At 42.9% G+C, this 26,341-nt stretch overlaps 1 protein-coding gene and 1 long non-coding RNA gene across 4 annotated transcripts; one reads left to right on the top strand and one right to left on the bottom strand.

Moving 5' to 3' along the window:
• Positions 1-413: 413 nt before the first annotated feature.
• SLC25A28 (solute carrier family 25 member 28) lies at positions 414-12,065 on the bottom strand. 2 transcript variants are annotated; one of them, XM_017681267.3, is made up of 4 exons: positions 11,730-12,038; positions 3,326-3,554; positions 2,162-2,218; positions 414-1,259 (listed from the first exon to the last, which is right to left on the bottom strand). In XM_017681267.3, exons 1-4 carry the CDS (start codon positions 12,018-12,020, stop codon positions 742-744), a joined length of 1,095 nt encoding a protein of 364 aa, XP_017536756.2. In that variant the 5' UTR covers positions 12,021-12,038; the 3' UTR covers positions 414-741. The 2 variants fall into 2 exon arrangements, with proteins under 2 accessions (XP_017536756.2, XP_073096666.1); XM_073240565.1 differs by lacking the exons at positions 3,326-3,554; positions 11,730-12,038 and adding an exon at positions 12,047-12,065.
• LOC140850370 (uncharacterized) lies at positions 10,921-25,999 on the top strand. 2 transcript variants are annotated; one of them, XR_012133084.1, is made up of 3 exons: positions 10,921-11,689; positions 22,019-22,132; positions 24,299-25,999. It is a non-coding gene; the product is annotated as an uncharacterized lncRNA (long non-coding RNA). The 2 variants fall into 2 exon arrangements; XR_012133083.1 differs by lacking the exon at positions 10,921-11,689 and adding an exon at positions 12,593-12,979.
• The last annotated feature ends 342 nt before the right edge of the window (positions 26,000-26,341 follow it).

Raw genomic sequence — 26,341 nt, 5'->3', positions numbered from 1 at the left:
TTACATGATTTTCAGGACTTGGAGGTTCACTAGGCAGTTTTAGTTTTACAACTACATTAGAAAACAAAGTGCCACACAGAAAGTTTCACTTTGACAGGCAGAGCTGAGAGCCACAGCAGAGAGCTACCTGTTCAGGCCATACTACTGCCTGGGGGAAGAGGTAATCCTGGGGGGCACCTATTTAGCTAGGATCTGTCAAAGGTCCATTGTTCCTCCCATCAGGGAGGCTCCTTGGAGCTTATTACCAAAAGAAGGGGAGTAGGGCCTGTCTAACTCACCATGAAAATCAGCAGAAACAAAACTACAGACATACACAATAACCTTCCCCTTGGGCCCCTTGATTTATGCTTAAAGTCAAGAATAGCTGACAGCATTTCACTTCCCCTTTGTTAAGACAAACCCAATGAAACCACTTGATTTAAAGGCTTTTTATTAGGAACCAGGGGAATGAGCTGCTTATCCCTCCAGAACAGGCTACAGCAGGTCATCAGGCCCAGGATGGAAAGAGGCTGTCCAAGGTGCTGGGGTGCGCTTTGCTGCTTGCTGAGGGCCTGGAAGGAAAGGTTGTGGCCATGGCGAGCAGCAGCAACTGGTGTTAGCCAAAACGCCAACAGCCTGGGAAGAGCCCTCTACCTTCTTTCCAACTCCACGCAAGGCTGGAACGTGCCAGAAGACAGAATGTGGCTGGAGTGCGCATGCACAGCAGCGCTGATGGAAGCCCTGCCTCCAGGCAGCTCCACTTCACTTGCCGGCTCTCCACTCTTCTTGCCGTTTAGTGATGAAGTATTTGAAGAACTCATACACAGACCATGCAATGGCTGTGGAGGGGATCTGGTAAATGACTCTAGCCTGCACCCCTCGGAAGTAGGCGGTCACCCCACCTACTTGATACACCGTCCTGAAGGCACTGGCCATGCCTGTGATGTGTCCTATAACATTTGAGTTCAAAGCCAGGGACTCCTGGGTGTTGAGAAGTGTTTTGCAAACGTCCAGTGGGGTGGTGGCAGCGGCAGCTACAGCTCCTGCACAGGCTCCAGAGAGGACGTGGGAGCTGGGGTTGTACCGTCTCTGGGGGTTAAAGTGCTCCTGCAGGAACTCATAGGTCATGAAGTGGATGGCTTGGAAGGGAACATTCATGGTTAGCTGGGTGGTGTAGCTGCGGTAAAAGGCCCCGGCTCCTTCGTTCTGCCACACAGCCCGTACACAGTCTGTCACCCGGTGGTACGGCGAGTTGAACATCTGCATCCTCTGCTTGACCACTGGTGGTGCCATCAGCAAGGAAATGGTGACAGCAATCAACCGGTGAACAAGAACGTCCGGAGTCAGAGTCCCAAGTCAGTGGATCAGCCAGTGGAATGGAGAAAGAAAAAAGTACGAGTGAGCTGTCAGTTAGCCTGAGAAGTTAGGGTGGCCCTTTTCTGAGAGGAGCGGGTAGGAGAGAGCTGATAAAGGGCCAGGAAATAATGGACCCACTTCCACTTCATGCCAATTAATACCTGTGATCTCTCTCTAGGAGGAGGTTTACCAACAACAAACAAAATTCTCATTCAGGAATGTGGCTTTAGTTTCCAGACATCCCCTACCCCCTCGGGTACTACCCTGAGTGAGCTCTGTGTCTTCAGCTTAGCCCTGGCCCTTCCTGCCATGGCTCCGCAGACGTGAAGATCTGGAACCTAAGGAACTATGCAACTGTGCTACCCCTTTGCATGGGTCTGGGTGCCTCACTCTTCAGCTGAAAAGCCAAGATCCAAGCAGCAGTGTGGGGACAGAGCTCTACAATGTACCCTTTCATTCCTATCTCTATTTTCATTCCAACAAGAAAGACACTATTTTTAAGTCCAAATCTGTCTCCAGTCTTGCTAAGTTTTCAGATGAGCTCAAATCCATTACAACGGGATTTCCAAGAAGATCCAGCACAAGTACATCTTTTTCTAAGAAAGCCCCAAAGATGAATTCAATCTCGTGTGCTTTCTAAGGGGCTCCTCCTAAGTACTGACAACATGGAGGGAGCGCCCTCTAGCGGTAAGACAGGTAACTTGGAGGGATTTCCCACCAAAACTGAGGGGCTGCTCCCTGGCTTTCTTCTGCAAACCAGATATAAAGCAAAAGTCCAGAAATACAGGTGCAGCTGCCATGGAGGGAAAGGCTGGGGACGCATTACCTTCTACTGGATTCATGGTTGCATCATGCAGTAATGTTGCTACACACCCGGCTGCACCTGCAAAGGAGAAAACAACTGCCACATGTAAGGCCTGGAGGGTGACAGATTCGCTGAGGCCCAGAGTGGAGCAGAGTAGCCGTGCTAACCCACAGCAGGGAGAGGGACCGTTAAAAGCCAGTTCAGAAGACGGGAACCCACTGCTCCTAAACTCCCGTTCTGAGAAATAAAGATATTTGTTTTGTTCCCACCGACTTAGGTCAGCAATCTATGCTCACATTTATGACAGAAGGCCAGGAAGAGTCCAGGAAAACAGCCCAGATTTTATCAATTAAGATGGTTCTGAGTATAAATGCAGTTCATGCCCCAGAGAGGAGGCAGAGACACCGCAGCTGAGGGATGCCAGCCTATGAAGTGCCTCCAAAGGAGGGAGAGCATGCAGGGCAAGTGGTCAGATCTTCACCTCAGAATCTCACCTTCTATCCTGCTGCCCAACCCATCTCCAAATCCTAACATCTGTCCATCTAGACCTTTCCTTCAGATCCTAAACTACTGTACCCCCCACCTTCTATCCACACTCAATTTGGTTTTCAGTCCTGAATCTCCAGGACGCTATCCCTTCCCTTCCACACAACTTCCAGCCCTCTGGTTTCTCCGTACAGAAGTCCCTCGGCCCCATTCACTTGTTGAGGCCTTGTCATGTCCTTAATGACACAAACTGCCTCTGGCCCTGAAAAGGTGAGGCGAGAAGCTGAGGCTCCATTAACGTCTTCCTTGGGCGGCAGGGCCACCTCCAATCCTGCCTGAGGATCAGGGCACCCCTCCCCACCCCCAATTATCCAGAATTATACAACGGGGGTAGTCTACTCTGGGTCTCCATATTACCAGGGCATTAGAAGTTGATGCCAGGGAGAAGATGAGAGGAAAGAGTCGAGCTGGTAGGTAAGGGAAGATATTGTAACCCTTTGTTGAGGTGTCCCAAAGGAGGGGTGGGGTCGAAGCAGCCCGTTGTCTGAGAACATCAGGTTTGGAAGTCCCTCCCCTGTAATCTGGCCTACCCCAGCCCAAAGCTTCAGCTTCAAATCATGCTGAGACCGGAAAGCACTGACAGCAGCAAAGCCCAGAGAGTTGGGGAAGTGGGGGAACCAGCACAGGAAGGCTCAATACCATTGGCAATATGGCTATTGCCCCCAGGGTGGATTACATCACTCAATGTCTTTTTTAACTTTTCGTAGCAGGCAAAATAGAGGGCATGGGCAGGCCCTGCGCCTGTTGCTGTGACGTTCAGCCCCCGCATGGGCCTCCATAAGCCCTCTGTTCTTATAATCCTCCAGAGGGCTTCCAACACATTGTGATAGCGGGCAGCTGGGTCGGGCTGTAGGCTCTGCATCCGGGTCTGAAATTACAGAAAGGAGAGATGTGATGTCATGTCAGTGATGCCAATTTCTCACCCCAGCTCAGCCCTCTGGTTTTGGACAGTGGGCAGACCTTCTACATGGAATCATGCCAATGTGCAGAAGTGATACTGGCATCCAATTTGACTTCCTTCCATATCTATATCCAATCTTCCCAAGCCTGGGACTTACTTTCCTAGTCATCTATGACCCTAAGGGTGGAACACCATTATTTTATCTGAAAATATCACCCTTGGTAAGTGTCCTTGGACTCCAAAATGATTCATGGCCCCAGCAACAAACATCAAGACTGTGTTTCAGAAGTTGCTTTTATGCCTTAATAAACTCAGGCTAAGAGTTCTTTACAAATGGGTTTCTGAAGTCAACTACTTACTGTCTACAAAATACTTGATGCATGATTTCTGAAAACTGATCCTGAGCCTGCTTCCTCACCACACACTACGCTGACTAATGAGATGATAGCTCATCCTTTGTTATCCTGATGATGATCTGAACTTTTCAGGCTATTTGCCATTGGCAGCTTGGTCTGTAAGTTAAAGTCTTGGCAGAAGTAGCATTCCTAATAGAGACTGCTCTAATTTCCTGGGAAAGAAAGTAGAGCCTGAAACTGCAAAGGTGGAAACCAACCTAAGCTCTAAAACTGAAGGGGCTTCCAGATTTCTAGTCTAAACTGACCAAATCCCAAAACTGGCATCAGTGCATAAAATTAGTCTCTGCAGAACATAACCTGTGGAATCTCTAGGGGATTCAATGATTGGAACAAAAGTACATGGGTAGACACTTTGTACGATGTCCCTAGACTAAGTTTTATTGTGATTTGGGAAACTAATTTTATTGGAAACACGTCCCCAATTCTCAGGCCTCTGAAGGGTGTTTCTCCCAATGAAGATCTCTTTTCTATTGATCCATTTCAAGGTTAAGGTAGCATGGAAACTAACAGCCAATATAAAGCCAACGTCCACTGCCTGAACCACTGTAGGCAGGCACTCAAGATTTTTTGCTTAATGAATGACAGAATGAATCTTAGCTATGTCTGCACCACTTCAGAAAGTAACAAGTTAGATCCAAAAGACAAGAAAATAGCAAGTGTTGGTGAGGTTGTGGAGAAAAGGGAACACTCCTACACTGTTAATGGGAGTTGTAAATTGGTGCAGTATGGAGGTTCCTCAAAAAGCTAAAAATAGAAATACCATATGGCCCTTTAATTCCACTTCTAGGAATTTACCCACAGAAAACAAAACCTCTGATTCAGAAAGACATATGCACCCCTATGCTTATCACCACATTATTTACAATAGCCAAGATATGGAAGCAACCTAAGTGTGCATCAACAGGTGAATGGATAAAGATGATGTGGTACATATGCACAATGGAGTATTATTCCGTCATTAAAAATAAAAAGAAATCCTGCCATTTGTGACATGGATGTACCTACAGGGTATGACGTTAAGTGAAATAAGCCAGGTGGAGAAAGACAAATACCATATGATTTCACATATTTGTGGAATCTAAAAACAAAACAACCAAAATGAACAAAATAGAAGTAGACTCATAGACACTGAGAAGTGGTTACCATGAGGGAGGGGTTGGGAGGGTGAGGGGGATAAAGGAGCACAAAAATTCTCAATCATAATATAAGTTGGTCAAGGGGATGGTAGTACAGCCTGGAAAATACAGGCAATGGCTCTGTAACATCTTCCAGTCTTGACAGAGAGTAACTGCAGTAGTCAGGGTGAGGATTTAATAATGTGGGTTAACTGCAGAACCACTGGGTTGTATACAGCAAACCAATATAAGATTGTATATTAACAATACTTCAATAAAAAATAAATAACAAGCAGGCCATTAGTGAGCAAATGGGGCAACTAACACTAAAGTACAGTTTAAATTCCTACTTTATTCCAATCATGGATTCAATCTGGACTTAAAAGCTTGAACCTTCCTATTGGCCATCTGGAATCCAACAGTAATGCCTCTTCTCAAAAGCATGGGAGGAAAGAAACTAACCAGATTAGCAGATCTTAGTTAGCTGTAAGCAATCCACATTCCTCTAGATTTTCTCCTGCCTGCTACCAACAAAAAACTGGAAGCTTAAAAAGTTGATTACTGGAAGTACAATCGGAAATACATAGTATCACCTTTCACAATCTGACACATTCTTTTCCACTTCTCAATAGCACCCCCCCAAAAAAACACAAAAAACCCCCCCTGTATTTCCAATAAAGGATGGGCTTATTGATCTATCACCTCACCTGGGGGTAAAATATTCAACAGAGGAGTTATTAAGACTACAGTCTTTTTGACTACGGCTGCTAATAAAGATAAACCAGACCCAATGGCTTAACAACTACATGTTTCTGCAGGTTTGCTGGAAACTTGGATCCTGTATAGGAAGAATTCCTAAGCTGCACTGCTCTGCTGAAGCCAATGGCTGTGTGGGCAATCAGTCTTGAAAAGGTTTGGCCTCAGAGGCCTGAAGCCCTTCACCCACAAGAGAAACTGAGACTGTAAGTCATTCTGAGCATTTTACACACATGTCTAAATCTAATTCAAAATTCTAACTCAATGGAAATACTCCCTATGAAGAGGACCCAGGCATAAGCTATGCCGAAAAGAAAATGAATATGGCATCCCAAATTTGTGGGCCAAGCCAATAAATCTCTTTTGGAAGAAGATGAAATCTCTTAATAAGAATTTATGAATAGCATTCAATATAAAAAAAAAATCACTGCCTGGCTTCTCTGAAGAAAAGCCAAACAAATAGGGGGTTAAGGGTTAAATGGTTTTGGTAAAAAAAAAAAACACAAGCCCCATTTGGGGCTGCTCATAGGGCTCTTGCAGAGATTCAAAGAATTAAGGCATGTAAAAGCCATTGGTAATTTGTGAGGTGCTAGAAATATAAGGCTTTTTACTCTCTTCAAATGAGTCTCAGAAATATTAGTTCATACCTTAGAATTTATAGATCACAGCAGTGTGGTAAGTCTGTTTTTTGTCAGTCATTTCACAATATGCATGGGCAACAAACTGGTCCTTAGCAGCTGATAAATCAGGTTTAATTTTGTAGTTTTTGTTTTAATTTTAAAGCTTCTCTAAAGAGTGAAAACTGGATCACTGTCTAACCCTATACACAAAAGTAAATTCGAAATGGATCAAAGACCTGAATGTAAGTCATGAAACCAAAAAACTCTTAGAAAAAAAAACAGGCAAAAATCTCTTGGGACATAAACATGAGCAACTTCTTCATGAACATATCTCCCTGGGCAAGGGAAACAAAAGCAAAAATGAACAAGTGGGACTATATCAAGCTGAAAAGCTTCTGTACAGCAAAGGACACCATCAACAGAACAAGAAGGCATCCTACAGTATGGGAGAATATATTCATAAATGACGTATCTGATAAAGGGTTGACATCTAAAATATATAAAGAGCTCACACATCTCAACAAACAAAAAGCAAACAATCCAATTAAAAAATGGGCAGAGGAGCTGAACAGACAGTTCTCCAAAGAAGAAATGCAGATGGCCAACAGGCACATGAAAAGATGCTCCACATCACTAGTCATCAGAGAAATGCAAATTAAAACCACAATGAGATATCACCTCACACCAGTAAGGATGGCCACCATCCAAAAGACAAACAACAAATGTTGGCGAGGATGTGGAGAAAGGGGAACCCTCCTACACTGCTGGTGGGAATGTAAATTAGTTCAACCATTATGGAAAGCAGTATGGAGGTTCCTAAAAAAACTAAAAATAGAAATACCATTTGACCCAGGAATTCCACTCATAGGAATTTACCCTAAGAATGCAGCAGCCCAGTTTGAAAAGACATATGCACCCCTATGTTTATCACAGCACTACTTACAATAGCCAAGAAATGGAAGCAACCCAAGTGTCCATCAGTAGATGAATGGATAAAGAAGATGTGGTACATATACACAATGGAATATTATTCAGCCATAAGAAGAAAACAAATCCTATCTTTTGCAACAACATGGATGGAGCTACAGGGTATTATGCTCAGTGAAATAAGCCAGGCAGAAAAAGACAAGAATCAAATGATTTCATTCATCTGTGGAGTCTAAGAACAAAGCAAAAACTGAAGGAACAAAACAGCAGCAGAATCACAGAACCCAAGAATGGACTAACAGTTACCAAGGGGAAAGGGACTGGGGAGGGTGGGTGGGGAGGGAGGGATAAAGGGGAAAAGGGGCATTACGATTAGTACACATAATTTGGTGGGGGGGAAATGGGGAGGGCTATACAACACAGAGAAGTAGTGATTCTATAGCATCTTACTACGCTGATGGAGAGTGACTGTAATGGGGTATGTGGTGGGGACTTGATGGGGGGAGTCTAGCAACCATAATGTTGCTCATGTAATTGTAAATTAATGATACCAAAATAAAAACAATAATAATTTTAAAGCTTCTCTGTGGCTATAATGATTTATATGACCAGCTATTAATCTGGAGATCATTTAGGAATGGGCACTATTGTGAAATTCTGTGCCTTGCTTCATTCTGGAAATCTTTTCGGAGGCTGTATGCAAGGCTTGAGAGTCACAGACTGGGTCCAAATCATTCTGCTGCCACTTAAACTTGCCTCCTCTTCTTCCTCTGTAAAATAATGAAACTGGTGTCTACTTCATGAAGTTGTTTCTATAATTAAATGAATAAATGTACATAAGGCACATCAGACAGTGCTTTCATTTACTGAATACGTATTATTTATTAGATGCAAGAAAATCAAATAAGTCAGTGTTTCCATTTCCTAACCTTTCATGGTGAATATGTATAATCATTTATATCTGGAGTTTGGAAAGATTATTTCCTTTTGCTCTTTCCTTCTTTAATTTATGACATAAGTAGATTATTTGCTTCACCACTAGAGTCTAAAAGCAGCACCTTGGTGACAGGTGGGTACTTAGCCAGATGATTTTGAGAGTTCTGACTTCTTTGAACTGCATAGCCTGTCCTTAGAGATAAAGTCTGGTGCTTGCCTCAGGTCCAGAAAACAAAAATGGATTTATTTGGGCTCCCAAACCTCCCTATTATGACCATGGAAATAGCTGGCTGAATAACTGAGGCCTAGCAAGGCTATGTGGTTGTCCCATGGTCACTACCAAGGACATTTTAAGTCGACTTGACCCTGGTAAATGGTTGAGGGTGCACAGCCTTGCATGCCAAGAGGCAATGTCAGCTTCCATTTGCAAACACTGTGGTTGCCCTTTAGACTCTAACACAGATAGCTGTCCATGGTCTGGGGGTACAGTTGTGCTGCTCTTCCTCTCCACCACCACTTAGGGTAAAACAGGAAGAAGAGCTGCGTAAGGACAACTGAACTGAGAAGTCCTTTCTTAAAGAAGAGATTTGAATTTTGCTTTCTTGTCTGTATAACAGTGTTTAACACCCTGTTTAACAGTGACATTAAATCCTACTAGTTCCTCCCTCCAGTCATTTAAATCCCTGTGTTAATGGCAAAGGAAAATGATTCTTCTAAAATAAGCTTTTGTTTTTTAAGACTCCTAAGCATTTTTTCCTCCAGATCCAATAATTATTTCTTTAATGTAGGGCTTTGAGGCATGACTGTAATGTATAACTAATTTTTTAAAAACAGAATTCCAAAGCTTATGTAAATGAGTAAGAACTGGTCTTCAAAATAGTTACCTTGGTAGGTGAGAAGGGACTTACTCCAGCAATGCTGGGGTTATGCAAAACATTTCTGGAACTCCTCTTTCAGTTCTCAGTGAGTATGTAACCCTCGGTAATTAATAAGTCTCCTTGCTTTCTGATTCAACCTTATCTTTGACCCCAATCAGTATTACCCATATTGATCTCCCACTTTATCAGCCATACAGGCATATCTTGTTTCATTGCACTTTGCTTTATTGCACTTAACAGATATTGCATTTTTTTATCATTTGAAGGTTTGTGGCAACACTTTGTTGAGCAAGCCTATTGGTGCCGTTTTTCCAAAGCATTCATTCAGTTTGTGTCTTTGTGTCACATTTTGGTAATTCCTGCAGTATTACAAACTTTTCCATTATTATTATATTTGTTATGGTGATCTGTGAATAGTGTTTATGACTCACTCAAAGCTGATGATGGTTGGCATTTTTTGGCAGTGAAGTATTTTTTAATTAAAGTATGCACAGTTTTTTAAGACATAATGCTATTGCACAGCTAACAAGTTCCTGTATAATGTAAACGTAACTTTTACATGCACTTGAAAACCAAAAACATTGACTCATTTTATTGCAGTGGTCTGGAACCAGCACTGTAAGATCTCTAGGTATGCCTGTATTTAATACTCAATGGTTTCAATTACTAAAAAATCAACTCCACCTTGTCACAAGACAAAGATCTGCCCCCTTAAAGGATATGCACCTAAATATTCTAGAGGCACTTCTAACAGAGAAATTTTTAAAATGTTTACAGTAACAATAGCATTATTTAAATATTTGGAGTAAGGAGACAGCCTCCCAAGGTAATAGGGCAACACTTAAATTGGTAAGTTGTAGTAATACTTCTAAGTCAGTTTCATTATTACATTGTATTTTTCAAGTCATTAAGTAATTTTCATTGCTCTCCTTGATCTAGTTTTCATTTGATACCCATCCTGAAATAGAGTACCCCAGACCCTGATCTCTACTCACAATCCAAGTGTAGTGAGGTTACTTTGCAGTTAGATCATATTAAATTTTGGATATAGATACAGCATTAACAACTCCTAGCCATTCAACCTGCCCTGTGTTACATAAATGTCTGAAACTTTACTTGTACTTGTCCATTTTACATTTCAATACTGTTAAGAGTATTAACCATCTTCTCCCATGGATTTACTATTTATTTCTATTCCTCCCAATTGACAGGGAGTATTTAAATTTCTAATTTAAAATTCTAATATCCATTTTAGCTAAGTGCATGTACCAATTCAATGGATATGGTCCCGGGTATGAGTTAGCTTGCAATGTTCTAGCATACTCCTACCAACTCAATGTCATTCACAAAACTTACCACTTTCCCCCTTTCCTCATCCACATTACTAATGAAAGCACAAACTAATGGTATGAGGATATTGTTGACTATTACCTGTAACATGTAAAGGAGGCAAGAGCCTCCGTCCTTATAGTTATTTCAACAGTCCTCCTGAATATACATCTCACTTAATTTGGCCCTCACTTTTAGTGGCTTCTACCTTTGCTAGTGCACAAGAACTGTAAGGAACAATCTGTTCCCTGCTTCACCTAGCTTTCTTCAGAAGCACCTGACTTCTGTACCACCGGCTTGGTTGTGGATGCAGTTAGTTTTACTTTCACGTAAACCATGCCCTTGTGTTGATCCCATTTCATTTTCTTCACACTTACATCTACTTTCCAAAATTGTCACGCTTCCCTTCTAAGCAACTTTTCCCTTTTTGTCAACTCAGGTGGTCAAAGCAATACACTAACAGTTCCATCTCTCCTTTGGGGGCTGATACACTCCCTGCATACACAGAATCCTAGTCCCAGCTCAATTTTCATGTGCAGGAAATAGGTGGGGTATCACAGTTGCTGCAGAGAAACCGAAACCTTTCCTAAACATGGTTTTTCCCATATTATTTCCAGTCTAGAACTCTGAATTTTTATTGCACAGTGATTTCCAATTACTCGAGGGTTAAAATTTAGTAAGTCCTTCATATAGCTGAGCTATCCCAGATTCTGGCCCTGCCTGTCTCCTTTAAGGGACGACACAGCAAGGAGCTTGTAAAAAGCCTGCAGCCAAAGAACCTATCAAGCCATTAAGATCCTATTCAGGGTCTGATTCATTACAGTAGACTTCGTCTTAATCAAATTAGTAGTACTTACCTGTTCCCATCCCTTCCCACCTTACCCTATTCCTGTTTAGTCCCAGCTGGGATGCTGGGCTTTGGCTGGCCGGCTTTCTTTAGAGAGACCAGATTCAGATCTCACTGACGGTTAGAAATGGGTCCTGATTTTTGACTGGGATCAGTTCCCAGCCGGGACCTTGAATTCATGAAGTGTGGGTCGAATCACCATGTGATAGTAGCAGGAGCCAGGAAGGAACCCATGTGAGCTCCGGCTCTCAACCGGGATCCTGGATCCTCTGGGTCAGGTAAGCCCCAGGTCGGGTTCGAAGCCGGTCCAGGTCTCACCTTGACGCAATCGATGGGATACATCACGCAGTGCTCCAGGATTCCTGCCACGGCACCCGCCACCATGTGCGTCGTGACAGTGGCTCCAGCTGGCAGCGCCTCGTAGTCCGGGCCGGAGTCCGGATCGTGCCGTACCGGGGGCCTGCAGGCCCCGGCCTCCCCGCCGCCGGCCCCCCGGCCCACGCCCCGCTGCAGCCACCCGTCCAGCAGCGCAGACTCCCCGGGGCTCCGCCCCGGCCCAGCCGCCGGCCCCCCCGCCACACCGCCAGCACCCCGCCCTTCCAGCTCCATCCACCCGGGCCAGCTGCGGCACCCACCCCCGCCGCCGCTGCCGTTGCCGCCGCCGCCACCGCCACCGCCCCCCAGCCCCGTGGTGTCCGCCTCAGGCGCGGCCCAGAGAGCCCGGGGCCTCCGGCTCCCGCTTGGCCCGGTGGACACGCCCCTTAACTAGCCATTGGTGCAGCCGCTAGGTTAGCCCCGCCCTTTTAAAAACGTAAGAAAAATATGTTTGTGTTATTAGTGATCTTGCCTGTCATTCCTCCGCCCCGCGGCTTGCTACCGCTTAGATCCCACCCCTTCCCCTTTGATCTTGGAAGCTTCTTGTTTATTGACCACTGATTGGCCGATATGCAAGATGAACCCGCCCCCCGACTTTTCTGGAGGGCGGGAGAAACTTAAGGCTGAACTTTAATAGGTTCAACCTCTCTTGATACTTTGACTGCGGCCATTGGCCCGCACCACGTCCGGATCTGATTGGCTGCAGCTCGAGAGCGAAGCGCTCAGGGGCAATAGAGGCCGGGGTTGGGTCCCTGACTGGCGCCTGTGGAGCGGCTGGCGGGATCGTGGCGGGGGGCAGCGGGGAGGGTGTGTGTGCCGATGCCAGTCTTCAAGGTCAAAGAGCGGATGGGTGCCGTTAGGACCCCGCGCTCGAGTGCCCGCCCCAGATCCCGAGACGTGGGTCGCGGGCGGGCGGTGGGTCCTGATCCGAGAGCTCTGCTCACACGGAATCTCGGGCGACGTGAGGCGGAGCTGGCCAGGGCCGGGCATCCCCTGGCGCAGCCCGCGGGCCTGTCCGGGAAGCTGTTGCGACATGCGGGCGGCGGCCAGTTAAACTCTGGTCGGGTCTGGGACGCTGTCCCCTTAGGTCGCGCGCGAGCTGACTCCTGAGGGCCCGGTGCTCCTCAGGCCCCAGCGCCGCTCACTGGGCTTGCACCCGAAGTCGCCCAGTAAACCCCGCAGTTGTTGAATGAGTGAGTTCTCAGGGGGCCCGCTGTCGCTGGGCCCCGTGTCAGGCGAGAGCTGGAGGCGGGGAAGAGAGATGTGTCGATATGGGACCGGATTATTCAGAGATGACGACAGGTGGAGAGGCCGGACTGGAGGCAGCTGTCCGAACAGCAGGGCGAGTACAGCAACTATGGGGAATCTCGGATGCAGTTTTTCCCTGAACTGAAGCGCTGACTAGCCCCACTGTCCGGTGGTGAATGCCTTTTGTGATAAGATCCCTCTTCCTCCCAGGCGGGTGGACTTAGTCTGAGAGGAGCGCTCACTAGTTAAGGAACAATGCCGGCTATTCCCAGCCTCAAGGACCACCTCCTGGGCCGTGACGCTGCACCGGAGCTATGCTAAGCTGCAGGCTCGGTTCGGGCTTCTTCGGTCTCCCTTCACTGGAGCGTGTTTGCACAAGCCTCCCCACTGTTTACAGCTTGGTCTTGACTACCTTTTTCCTGAGATGATACCGTTGTGAATTTTTCCATCTGTTTATTATAATTTTTCCTTAGATAAGAGGTTTTTTTTCTCAAAAGTGTAGCCCTTCTCTGGACCTCTGGTTTTTTGTTTAACCGTTTTAAATTCATTCTGTTCCTCTAAAGCAATGGTTATTAACCTTTGGGTATCAGTCTTTTGGAAAATAACGAAGCAACAAATCTCCCCATCACCTCCTCCCTCCATGCACACGCACAGTTTTACACACAATTTCTGCGTTTGCAGAGTCCCTGGAGGTGACTCATGGGCCCGTTAGGGGCCCATTAACTTAAGGTTAAGAACCCCTCCTCTACAGTATGTTAACCTTTCTCTTTTCTAGCTCATTTCCCTTGAGAAAGGAATAGGTCTCACAAAAAGAAACCCAGTCAATTCTGCTGCAGTACTAATATCCCTAACAGCCAAACTACTCCAGTAATGACCTATACCTGCTATGTCGTTTCCCTAAGCCCTACCTTTTTACTCCTTTATTCAATTGTTTCCTAATCCAGTGGTCTTTTTCTTATTCCCATTTTTCTTGACAAAGAGGTAACACTTTCTCCCCATTGACCATTCCCTCACTGAAATTTTTTCCTACCTTCAGGAACCACTCTATTCAACCTTTTAGACTTCTCAATCTTACACACTTCTCTCCCCACTGAGGGGGAACATTCGTAAACATTTAATGCTTCTTGTTCATCTTTAATGCCTTAGAGAACTTTACTATTCCCAGTCTGTTTTCATCATTGGGGCCCCATCCTTATTTATCTTATTGCATACTTTTTAACTGAAATTTCCATGTGAACGTTCAGTAAATTTTGAGTACCAGTTCTGTTCCTGTCACTGTACTTGAAGCTGGTGATACAGAACAGAGTCCACACTTTCAAAGAGCTTAATTTCTATTGGGATGAGAGGGATAGACCTCTCATAAAAATATCAGTTCTAGGTACTATGCTGATAAGTGAAATAGGTAAGTATGATAAAGTGTGACTGGGTGGCTACATTTGTATGACCAGGAAAAGCTTTTCTGAGGAGATACCCCTATGGAAAGTTCTGAATGACAGGCAAGAGCTCATGATGGATGCAGAGAAAAGCATTTCAAAAGAAACAGTGGGTACAACAAGGTGGAACAAGGTTGGTGTATGAAGGAGCAGAAAGAAGATCAGTGTGGCGGGAGCACTGTGAGTGACAAGGGAAGTGGTACAAGATTAGGTCCGAAACACAGGCAGAGTATCTTGGGCTGAATAGGGTAAATAACCAGCATTTCTACTTCCCATCTCAACCAATTCCTCCAAATTTTTTCTACCCAATTGGACTCCAAAGCTAGAAGTCTTCCTTGACTACTTCAAAATAATTTTTTTTAAATATTGATTTTGTTCACACTCTCCTTTTCCTTTACATTGATATATACTCTCAGGATCTGATCACCTTCCATCTAAATTGTAATAACCTTTGAAAGGCATCCCCTACATCTGGGATCCCCTGGCTTCACCAGGTATTTTGGTTCGTCTCCTTCCAGCTGCATGGTGGGATTGTTCTTCCCACCTCCTTGAAGGTGGACAGGGCCGTGGATTTGCTTTGACCAGTGAAGTGTGAGAGAGGCATGAGAGGCACACATGAACTTGCCCTGCCTTATGACTGGTGATGTTCAGATGGTGGAGACACCATCAGCTTGAGGCCCTGGTGAGATGATAAAGCAGGGTTACCTACTTGACACCCCCTTCCTCTCAGGTGGACTTTCAGCACAAGTAAGAAATAAATCTTTGTTGTTTTAAGGCACAGATTTTTAGAATGATTCCATACCATAGCATAATCTAGCCCAGTGTTTCTCAGACTTAATGTGACAATTAATGTCACCTGAAGAATTTGTTAAACTGCAGGTCTCAGTTGTATAGGTCTGGGCAGGGGCTGAAAGTCTGCATTTCTGACAAGTTCCCAGGTGATGCTAATGCTCTTAGACCCTAGCCCAACCTGAACAGCAAGAACCTTACCCGTGCTGACACACCCCTCCTGACACATCTACACACTATCCTATTATCTCATCAGCACTTAAACCTTCCTAAAAAACAAATCAGCAAGCAAACAACTTTATATACTTTATAAATATCTTGTATAAATCCTCAATACCTTCCTACACCTGCAGCTCCTCAGATGTAGAATCTTATATTCTTACAGAGCAATTATTTTCCACATTCTCCCTTCTATCCTGTCATTTTCTACATATAGGAGACCCCTAGTTGTCTCAATATCAAGTCTCATTTTCTTTTGTAATAGAAACCCCAAGTTTTAGCTTGAGCACAAGGCTTCCCAGCTGAAGTCCATTTTCTCCCCATCTGTCCTTGTAGCTAGTATTGGCTGTGTGACTAAGTTCTAGCTAGTGGGTTGTGAGTGTCAATGTGAAATACCTGGGTGCTGCCTTTAAAAGGAAAGATTAAATCCAGTTTGAGTATTTTCCTCACTTTGTCCCTTCTTGTCATCTATAATACAGACACACAAGGTGGCAACCATTTTCGGCCATGAGGACAAGGCCTGTACTTTAGCAGGTGGCAGAGCAAAAGGTAGAAGAATCAGAAGAATCCTGCTGCTTTCTGGGTAACAGTAGTACCTCTGAACTATTCATGTTCTGGTACATGAAAAAACTCACTTAAGCAGTGCTGTTAGTCTGAATCTTTTGTCACAGCAGCTGATTTATATCCTGGCACACTTTCCTCCCTAGAATGCATTTTCCCTTTGTTCTTATCAAAATTCTGATTCTTGAAGATCTAAAACAGCCCACTCCTTCCAGCTTATATTACCCTCTTTCCCTAAACTGCCACCTTACATGACCGGGCATGAGGTATGAGAATAATACAGAAGGAGATCTATTCTAGCAGCATGTGAAATAAAATGCATGAAAATGAGACAAATTTCTTTATAGTCACTTAAAGAAAAATTGATTCCTCAATTGTTAAGAATAGACTTAGTAAGAGCTGTGGGAGTTCAGAGATAAGGCAGTGAGGACTGAAGAGATAAGAAGATGCCATTATATATTTTAGCAGTTTCAAACTGAAAAATGTGTACGGGAAGAATTTCTACGGGGTATGTGGGGAACGGTCCTAGGGAACCATCTTCCTATTCCTCATCTTCTGCATCTTTCCTAAAACTCATTTTCCTTAGAAAGTTGAGGCAGTTCTTTCCTTCTTCCCAATTCTCAGTCTGTCCTGCCACCTTACAAAAGAAAAATGTGCCTTCACCCATCCTTTCTCTTGCTATACTTCATTGCCCGGTGTAACTCCCAGGGGAAAATATTTTCCCAGCCTGGGGCAAAATACCTTTGAACCAAAATCAGTCAGAAAGTGGGAGAAACTCTTTCATTGCTTACAAGCAGTCCACTTCTGCTCGCTGTTGTTATCCCTGCGAACCAGCTGAAGAAAAGGGGGTCCCACCCAGCCTCTCAGGTCCAGATTTTCCTTGTTTGTCCTTGTAATTACCTACTGATATGGAGATGACCTACTTCTCTCCACCCTTTGGAAACACCTATTGGTACGGAGATGCACTAAGGCCAAGTGAGAAATTCTGTAAATATTGCAATTTTACCCACACCCTGGCACATAAAAGTCTCCAGGCAGTCAAGCAATCCTGCTGTTAGGAACAGGATTCAATCAAAGGAACAACTGTAGACTTCATGTCTTTTTCTGACTTACATATATTTTTGTTAGGGTAAAACACAGCTTTAGGAATCCATATTTTGGTCCTAGTGGGATATTTGGTACATGTATATACTGTACAGTGGAGCAGTGGGTTTTTATTTCCATCATCTATTCCAACCCCTATTATCAAATACATTGTTTCTAAGGGAGATTCCCCAAGCAAAAAGAGACTAATTCAATATTAAAGGGAGTGGTAATGCCTTATTTCATTCAGGCAACACAGTCATGGCAAGGCCTGTGTCTTATCAATTCATCTTGGGACTAGGATATTCAAAAGATTTATAAAAATGCGTGTTAGGAAGTAATGTGCTACAAAGTGCAATGCTCCCTCTCTTGTCAGAAACAAAGAGCTAAGTGACAATTTTCATTTACTCATGTCTCTGCTTTGGTCTCAATTTTTTATTTTGCATTATTTCCAGAAGTATAGGGAAAGCACATGTTTACTTTTCACAGATCAACATCATGCCTTCAAGTAAAAGGAAACATGTCAAAAGTAAATTTGTATTTTATATTTTCTTTAATATTCAGGCTTGCAGTAAAAACATTATCATCTTCCTTTGTCAATAGATTATTGGCTATACCACTTCACACCCACTAGAATGGCTATAAACAAAAACACAAATACGTGTTGGCAAGGATGTGGAGAATTGGAATCTCATACATTGCTGGTGGGAATGTAAAATGGTTCAGCTGCTGTGGAAAACAGTTTGGCAGTTCCTTAAAACATTAAACAGTTACCATATGACCCAGCAGTTCCTCCTAGGTATATATCCATCAACTGGAAGCAATACGTGTACATGCTGGTTCAGGGCAGCACTTTTCATAATAGGCAAAAGACAGTGCAAATGTTCATCACCAGGAGAATGGAGTAACATTGTATGTATCCATGCAATGACTACAACTGAGCTGTAAAAAGGAGTGATGGGCTGATACATGCTACATGTAAATGAACCTGGGAAACATATTACATGAAAAGCCACACATGATTCCATGTAGAGGAAATATCCAGAAGAGGTGGCTCTATAGAACTAGAAAGCAGATTGGTGGTTATCAGGGACAGTGACAGGGGTGGGAGTGGGGGAGATGGAGGCAATTGCTTAAGGGGCACAGGGTTTCCTTTTGGGGTGGTGGAAAGTTTGGGAGCTTGGTGGTGGTGGTTGCTGCACAACACTGGATGCACTAAATACCACTGAACCGTTTACTTTAAAATGAGTAATTTTGTGGTATGTGACTTTCACCTCAATTTAAAATAGGAAAGACTGGCTAGCACCCAACAGATGAGCTGAATAAGCCAGTCATTATACAATGCCTAGGTTGCCTCACATCAACTTGAAGAAAATTTGCTATGGACAAAAATGGAAGATCTGAAAGTGACTGTAACAGACACAAAGTTTCTTTTTAATTGACAAAAGTGTTTTAAAATTATATTGTGGTGTTTGCACAATCCTGTGAATATACTAAAAACCATTAAAAACTGGGTGAATTTTATGGTATATAAATTATATTTCTATAAAGTTCTTTTTTAAAAAAACTAAAGTTCTATTTGGGATATGCTGATGGGTATCTACTTTTGGAACATCAGTTTCATCATCCTTTAAGCAATAAACTGCTTCCCTTTGCACGTCTTTCTTTTGAGAGGGGGTAGTTAATGCAATAACACCATTAAAAAAAAAAACTCCCAAAAGATCTTATTTCTAAAAGTAAAAAGATAAAACAGAAAATTACTAATTTTGACCTAAGAAACAATGTTATCTCTAACTCACTAGCAAAAATCCAGAAGAATTACTTTAGCTTCACCAGTTCTCAACTAGTAAAACAGACAAAGGGAAAAAATATTTGATATGATAAATCCTGTATTCTTATTTGGACATGAATGTTATAGCAAGTCATTTCCTCCCATCTTCTATACATTTCTATCATATCCTTGTTACCTTGACAGAAGCATGTTGTGAATTCTATGAATACTGCCCCCAAAAATGTTATTTTTACATGGGAGCAAGTAACCTTGGCACCTACTAGCTATATGTTACCTTCTCTTCTTTTTTGCTGTTTATTCCTGTAAAATGGATAAAACTGCACTCTTAAAAGCATCTACTTATTCATCTGGTAAGACAATATTCCCAGAACATAATTTAAAATATGTCCTGCAACACCTGAATAGGATTGGGGGATTAGATGGTAGTAAGGTATAACTGATAATTTCTGGCTTTGATGACTGTATGCTGGTAAAGAAGGAGAATGTCTCTGATGTAGGACATAGGCACTAAAGTATTTGGGGATGGTGGGTATTAGGATGGCAACTTTCAAATAGTTCAGATAAAACAGTTCTTTGTGCTGTACTTATAGCCCTTTTTTGGTAACTTTGAGATTGTTTCCAAATAAATACATTTAATTAAAACAAAACAAAAATATATATATAATGCCCTGAACTTGAGGAAACCATTTCATTTAATTAAAATTAATATCTCCTGGCAACAAGTTCTTTTAATTCTGTCAAATATATAATTTTAAACTAATTGTTTGAATCTTGAAGAGAAATTACAAACCTTTTTTTTACTATGCCTATTTCTGCCTATCTGTAATGTTTTCTTATGGCACTTTAACATGACCTAAATAACTGAATCAGGCGTTTATTCACAATTAAGAAAAATCATGTAACATACCTGGTTTTATGGTGTTTTTAGCTCCAAAACCAAAATGCATCTAAATGAAAGAACAAGAAAAATTCATAGTCACTTGATAAGCCTTTTTTGATGTTATTTCCAGAAATTTGAGAAAGTGATTACTCAAATGAGTAACACATCCTTTTGCAAATGAGAGGGTTTCTAATCCTTTAACAAAAGATGGGAAAATTGTGACAGATTTGGCAAAACTCCACTCATTTATGGTTATATTGATTTCATGACCCAATTTGATCATTATTTCCCTGGTCTCCCTGACTTGATCAGTTATAGCATCACTTGTCTCAGGTCCTCTACTTTGTAGAGCTTAGTAGTTATAATTTTGCATGTGTTCATAAAAGTATTTCATTAATGTCTATATCATCAATAGATGGTAAGCCCCATCAGGGCAGGAAGCATCTTTTTTACTCTTTTCCTCCCCGCATACCATTCTAATTTCAGAATAGCATAGCACTTGAAACACTGTAAGTACTTGGTAAACTTTATTTGAATAAATACATTATGAATGAGACACTCATGGATCTTGGGACTAGGCTGCTATTTCTCTCCTTAGATGGTGACAGTGATTCATCTTGCGTTTCCCAGTTTCATCATCCCCTCCCCACAACCCAAGGCCTAACAGTCCTAGGTGTCCTGCAGCTGTAACCAGAGACACAACTCAACAGGATGCCAACAAAACTCATCCCTTTCCTGATTTTGGTCTTAATTCTGGGAAGCACTCTTGGAAGCAATAGGCCCTACTGTGAGTTCAGGAGCCAGGACTGGAAAGAGGGCCCTTACCACTACTTTGTAAGAATTTATTAAACAATAGGGATCCTACAGATTAGTTTCTTCTCCTTTCTTCCCTTCCTTGCTTTCTCACCAGTGGTTCTCACATCACCCAGGGGAGCTTGTTAGACACGCGTATTTCTAGGCCCTCTCCTAGACCTATCCAATCATATCTCTGGGAGTGAGGCATGGGAATCTGCATTTTACAAGCAGGTTATTCTGACATAGGTGGTCCTTGGATCACACTTTGGGAACCACTGCTTTGCTGTCACCACACTAGTTCCAAACGTCCAAGTGGTGCTTGTTTCATAGGCTAAAATCATAGTCTCAGCAGGGGCAAGAAAACTTAATAGTACTGCTAGTTCATGTATTCTTTCAAATACCATTTGCCAGGTCCTGAACTAGGTGCTGGATATAATGATGAGCAAAGCTAGACACGGTCTCTTCTCTGGTGGGGCTGAGGGAACACAGGCATTAACGAGAGAGCCACAGAGGTATCATTACAACTAGGATGTGTGCTATTAAGGAAAAGCCCGTGACAAAAGCCTATGTTAGGAGTTGACTTCGTGTAGGGAGTAATAACACACTGAAAGTGACATTTGAAATAAGATCTTTAGGAGAGTTAGTTAAGTGAAGTCAGGTAAGGAGAGCAGTAGAAGGAGTAAGTGAGGCAGGACTATCTGGGCAAGGAGAACATCATATTGCAAAGTCCTGTAATGGGAGGATTAGGCTACTGTGTTGGGGCAGGGAAAGCAGAGTTTAAGATGAGGCCTGGGACATAAATAAGGGCCAGATCTTAAAAACAATTGGATCTCATTGTGGAATTTTAAGTTGAAGTTAGACAATATAGTCAATTTTGCATTTTGAAAAGGTCACTTTGGCTGCTGTGGAGAAAGACTGAGGGCAGCAACCCTAGCAGTTGGGTCATTATCTTGTTTTTTTGATAAGAAAAATGAGCTTTAACCAGCATAACTTCCTCAAGGTCACACAGCTAGTGAGTGGTGAAACCAGGTTGCAAACACTCTTCTGCCTGACTCCAGAGTGTAACTTTAACCACAGTCTGCTGCCTCTCTAGATCTATGTCATAAACCGCCAAATTAGTTAGTTAAAATGATTTTTAAAAAAGGAAGGAAGCAACAGCCTTATCCCTGACTCATCCCGACTTTATGTTGGTCAAGACTCCTTGTCCGAAAGTGAGAACGGGGACAGTAGCATAAGGTAGCTGAAAGTCCATGACTTGAACTAAGCTTCAATGTAAATGGTATTAATAAGAGCATGTCCTTGTTGGATTGAGGATTCATTCAGAAAAAGAATATTAAGTTCTTACTATACTACCAGGCATATAGTTAGAACTCAACAAATATTATTACTACTATCTATTTTTCCTTTAAAACTGTCCATCTATTCATCACAGAAATCAGTGGCATCATGTTACTTAACTGCCAAGCAAGAAACCAAGATGACTGTGACTAGTTGCTGTCCTTCAGTTACTGCTCGGCCAGAGCACCAGATGTGGGATATCTCACAAGTAAGCCTTCTCTTCTTCTGATGATAATATCCTTACTTCAGGTCCAGTCCATGTGTGACTTCATTTATTTATGAGCTTTGTATCATAGATACTTTTAAGTGTTTACTATTAAATTTAATTTGAATATTTAATGTTAATTTTGACTTCATTTATTTATGAGCTTTGTATCATAGATACTTTTAAGTGTTTACTATTAAATTTAATTTGAATATTTTAATGCTAATTTTGTTTATTTTATTTTATTAAAATAAAAATAATTTTCAAAGTTATATTTCAATATTTCCTTAAGTAAAGTGGCTAGAATTATAAACTTGCCTTGCATATTATCAAAGAATGTAATGGTCTGTTGTCCTTGACATACAAAGAAGATTCACTGCAGCAGGGGATGAGGCTTGGGTTATTTATGTAAGTAGATATGTATTTGAATGCTTTGTGGTACTGAATACTTTGTAAGTATGGGATGCAACTAGCCAGAGTTATGGAGGCAGCAAACATTATCAACAATAAAAACAATATCATTAACAAAAAAAAATTATGGCAGCTGTTGTGGGCCTCCCATGAACCTTGAATCCTGAATTATCTGTGTGATTTTCCTGCCTGTTCTCCAGGTCCCATCCCCATTTTTTCACTCCTTTTTACTAGAGGCACATCCCTGGCTCTCTTATCTGGTCTTCTGCCTTACACACTACTCAATTCTTCATTACCTCCTTTTAATCTTTCCTCTTTACCCCTTAGTCTTTATTGCCTTTATAGCTTACTCATTATAATTAGCATATAAAAACCAGGCATTTACGTTAACTGGGCTAAAGAGATAATCAGATATTTTAGGAAGTGGAAAGTTACCCTTACAGGGACAAAGGTAAACTGTTTCACCTTTGGATTTCATTTCCTTCCTTGGAGAGGTTCTTATTGGGCTTCTGTTGTATGTGTGTCCAGATACTCAACATGTCAGTGCCACTATCTGAAATTTCCCTGACCAGCCTTGGGGACTGTGGTGATTTTCCATATGTCTGCAAATTTTTGGATACTTCTCCCTTCAAAAGGTGGTGCCTAATTGTCCTCCCCTTGAATATAGGCTAGGAGTCAGTGATCTACTTTCAACAAATAATATGTGGCAGAAGTGAAGACATGTGACTTCTGAGACTACATCATAAAAAGGACAGAGCTTCCGCCTGGTACTCTCTCTCTCTCTGTCTCTCTCAGATCACTTTGGGAAAAGCCAGCTTTCATGTGGATGAAGACACTCAAGCATCCCTGGGATATTCCCATGTGAAAAGGAACTGAGGCCTCCCACCAACAGCTAGCCTCAACTTGCCAGCCATGCATGTATGGCATCTTAGAATTACAACCTTTAGTCCCAGTTAAGACTTGAGGTGACTGTAATCACAGATGACATCTTAATTGTAACCTCATGACAGACCCTGAGCCAAGCTGTTCCCAAAATCTTGACCCATGGAAACTGTGAGACATAATGCTTAGTGTAGCTTTAAGCCACCAAGTTTTGGGGTGATTTGTTTTGCATCTCTAGACGAATAATACAGGGACTCATTCATGGGCTATTCCCTTCAATCTTGTCTGCCACCACCTTGCATGGGTCCCTCCTCTTTTCTTTCATCTTTTTTTCTTTTATCTACCAGGACTCCCCAAGCCCAGTCTCTAGAGGAAATGTTCAATATTCCTGTATTTTATTATGCAGAGTAACTTAAGTCCTCTTGGTTGAAACCTCTCCCATCTAGACTAAGCCCAGGAGATCCCACCTCCCCTGACCAAACATACCCATTCAGGACCAAAACCTAGCTATTCTGTTGTAGGGAAAATGCAAGTGCCATGGCCAGGATTCATCTGATCCTACTCTGGCCCATTGTGTCATGCAATGATGTAATGTTTAGCCTACTGCGCAGGCGCATATTTGTATACCCCTTGGCAATAAGTCATTACTGCTGGTATTGCTACAAAAAGAGGTTCACCGGTGCTAAGAGCAGAGCCTATACAAGAGAGCAAGAGATCAGGGGAGAGGGGAGCAGAGGCTAGAGACAAAGGCAGAGCCTGGAGCAGGGGCAGAGGTGGATGGGATTCTAGTGCTTGACCTATAGCCATGAGACTAACGCTTGATATAAGCCCCTTTTTACACCCAATGTTCTGTTCCTTTCCATTGTCGTTATTCAGTCTCAATGAATCCAGAGTGAACTTGCCCGGAGCTGAAACTCTCTGGCGAGACATTTGGCATAGTCAGCAGGATTTGTTGCAGATGGAAAAATGGAACAAGCTGCCTTCATGAGAGGGATACTTCAGGGGGCTGCCCCTATGGATGGATGACACCTCGGTATCCCCCAAGTGGGTATATGGTCATAGGTAGCTTGCCTCCTAGAGGAGTGGGTCCCTTCCCAGGGCATAGGGAGGCGGAGGTGATGCCTGAGGGAACAGAGGCAGCCCTCTGCAAAATGGGGAATTCCTTAAAGAAACAGAGTGTCCGTGAGGTGGCGGGAACCATGGTTTGGCTATTTCTCACAGTGTTAAAAAAGGCCGGCTGGGCATAGAAGCCACAGGGCATAAATCTGCAAAGAAGTAAAAAGCTAACCTTTTCAAACAATATGGCTTCTCTCTCACTTACCAACTTTACATTTCCCTGTATGGCCCCGGAAGATGACTGGTTAGCCAGAGACAGGTAAGATTCCTCAAGGGAGGAACAACCTAAGACAGGCACAGTCGCAGGGGGGCCATCAGGTGAGAAATTGGGGATCAACAGTGGTGAGGCTCAGAACCTCATCCCCCCTGCTTTGAGAGAAATCTTCTGCATCCGTGGATGGTTTACTGTCCTTGTCTAGCTTGGATTAACACATAGTCTACAGGCACACACCTGATCATCTACAATTGCTCTCCTACAACACTAAACTATGTTTTCTACCTTTATCTTGCATCTACCTACCACTTCAGCATTTTATTAAAAATAAAAATAATAATAATAATAAAGGGAGAAATGTGGGATTAACATATAAATCAAGTATAAAAATCAAATGAATATTCATATTTGACCTGATTGTTTATAGTTCATAATGCGTGATCAAAACCGAAAGTTTCTGTGATGAATGCCCTTGTACTGTTCACCATGTAAGAATTTATTCACTATGTAAGAATTCGTTCACCATGTAAGAACTTGTTCGTTATGCTTCAGAAGATTGGAGACTGACGAGAGTTAGGCTTGAGATGGATTAATGATTGTACATTGAGCATTGACCCCCCTATACTGAATTTTATTGTTGTTAACAACCATTTGATCAATAAATATGAGAGATGCCCTCTCAAAAAAAAAAAAGGCCATAAAGGAGAAGGATGTACTCCTGTGAGAAGCATGAGAAGCATGAGAAGAGGCACCACAAGAACGCAAGCTGTGAGGTACCATGGAGGAGGTAAAAAATTTGTTGATGACTGAGAGGGCATCACTGTGAAGTGCTGGAGGGGGTAAAGGATGTAATGGTAGCACAAGAGGAAGCAGCCTGAGAATGCAGGCTGTGAAGTGCTGTTGAGAGGTAAAGGATGGAGTGGTGCTGTCACCTCTGGAAACGGTGAAGATACATCAGACAATGATGAGGGGGTGGACATGGTGCTGGAAGTGCCAACTCCTACTCTATTGAAATCCTGTCCAGTAGTAAAGAAAATAAAGATGCAGCAACCGAGGGTTCCTCAGGGAGAGGTACAGCCCATCCCCAGGTCATGGAGCACTCCATTCTCTGCCTCTATACTCAGGCAGAGCTGGTGGATTTGGGCATCCAATCTTGGCAGAAACCCTGGAAGTCCATGTCAGCCTGGCTCCTGCACCTTTGGGATGTAGGGGTGGATGGGATTATTCTGTCTGGGTTAGAAATGGAAAGCTGGCTGCCCTGACAACTCATCCATCCTACCCTGTGGTTGCAATTACAAAATGAATACCAGACGCCAAGGGACTACTCTCTCCTTGATTGGCCCATGGCCACACTTTACAATTATGGCCCAATCTGGGTGATTTACCACCTTCCCCCACTAGATGGCAGATTTATGCTGAGCTCCAACAGGTGTTATGGGAGTTGGGCATGAAAAATGCCATTTATAACCCAGGAAATCATGGCCCAGACAAGGAGCTGTTTACCTTAGGGACGAGGGGTACAGTGCTTCAGACAGCTCCCCTGTCCCTCTTTGAGCCCTTAGTGGCCATTCTTGCACCTCAATTAGGCA

This window comes from Manis javanica, chromosome 7 (genome assembly GCF_040802235.1).
Source record: "Manis javanica isolate MJ-LG chromosome 7, MJ_LKY, whole genome shotgun sequence".
Classification (NCBI taxonomy): Eukaryota; Metazoa; Chordata; class Mammalia; order Pholidota; family Manidae; genus Manis; species Manis javanica.
Note: the sequence above shows the minus strand (reverse complement) of the source record. Positions and strands in the feature narration are given on the sequence as shown.

Coding starts and splice junctions, on each gene's coding strand:
- SLC25A28 (XM_017681267.3), bottom strand. CDS start 12,020: ATGGAGCTGGAAGGGCGGGGTGCTGGCGGTGTGGCGGGGGGGCCGGCG. Junction 3,555..11,729: donor ATCCCATCGATTGCGTCAAG/GTGAGACCTGGA, acceptor CTGTAATTTCAG/ACCCGGATGCAGAGCCTACA. Junction 2,219..3,325: donor CAATAGCCATATTGCCAATG/GTATTGAGCCTT, acceptor TCTCCTTTGCAG/GTGCAGCCGGGTGTGTAGCA.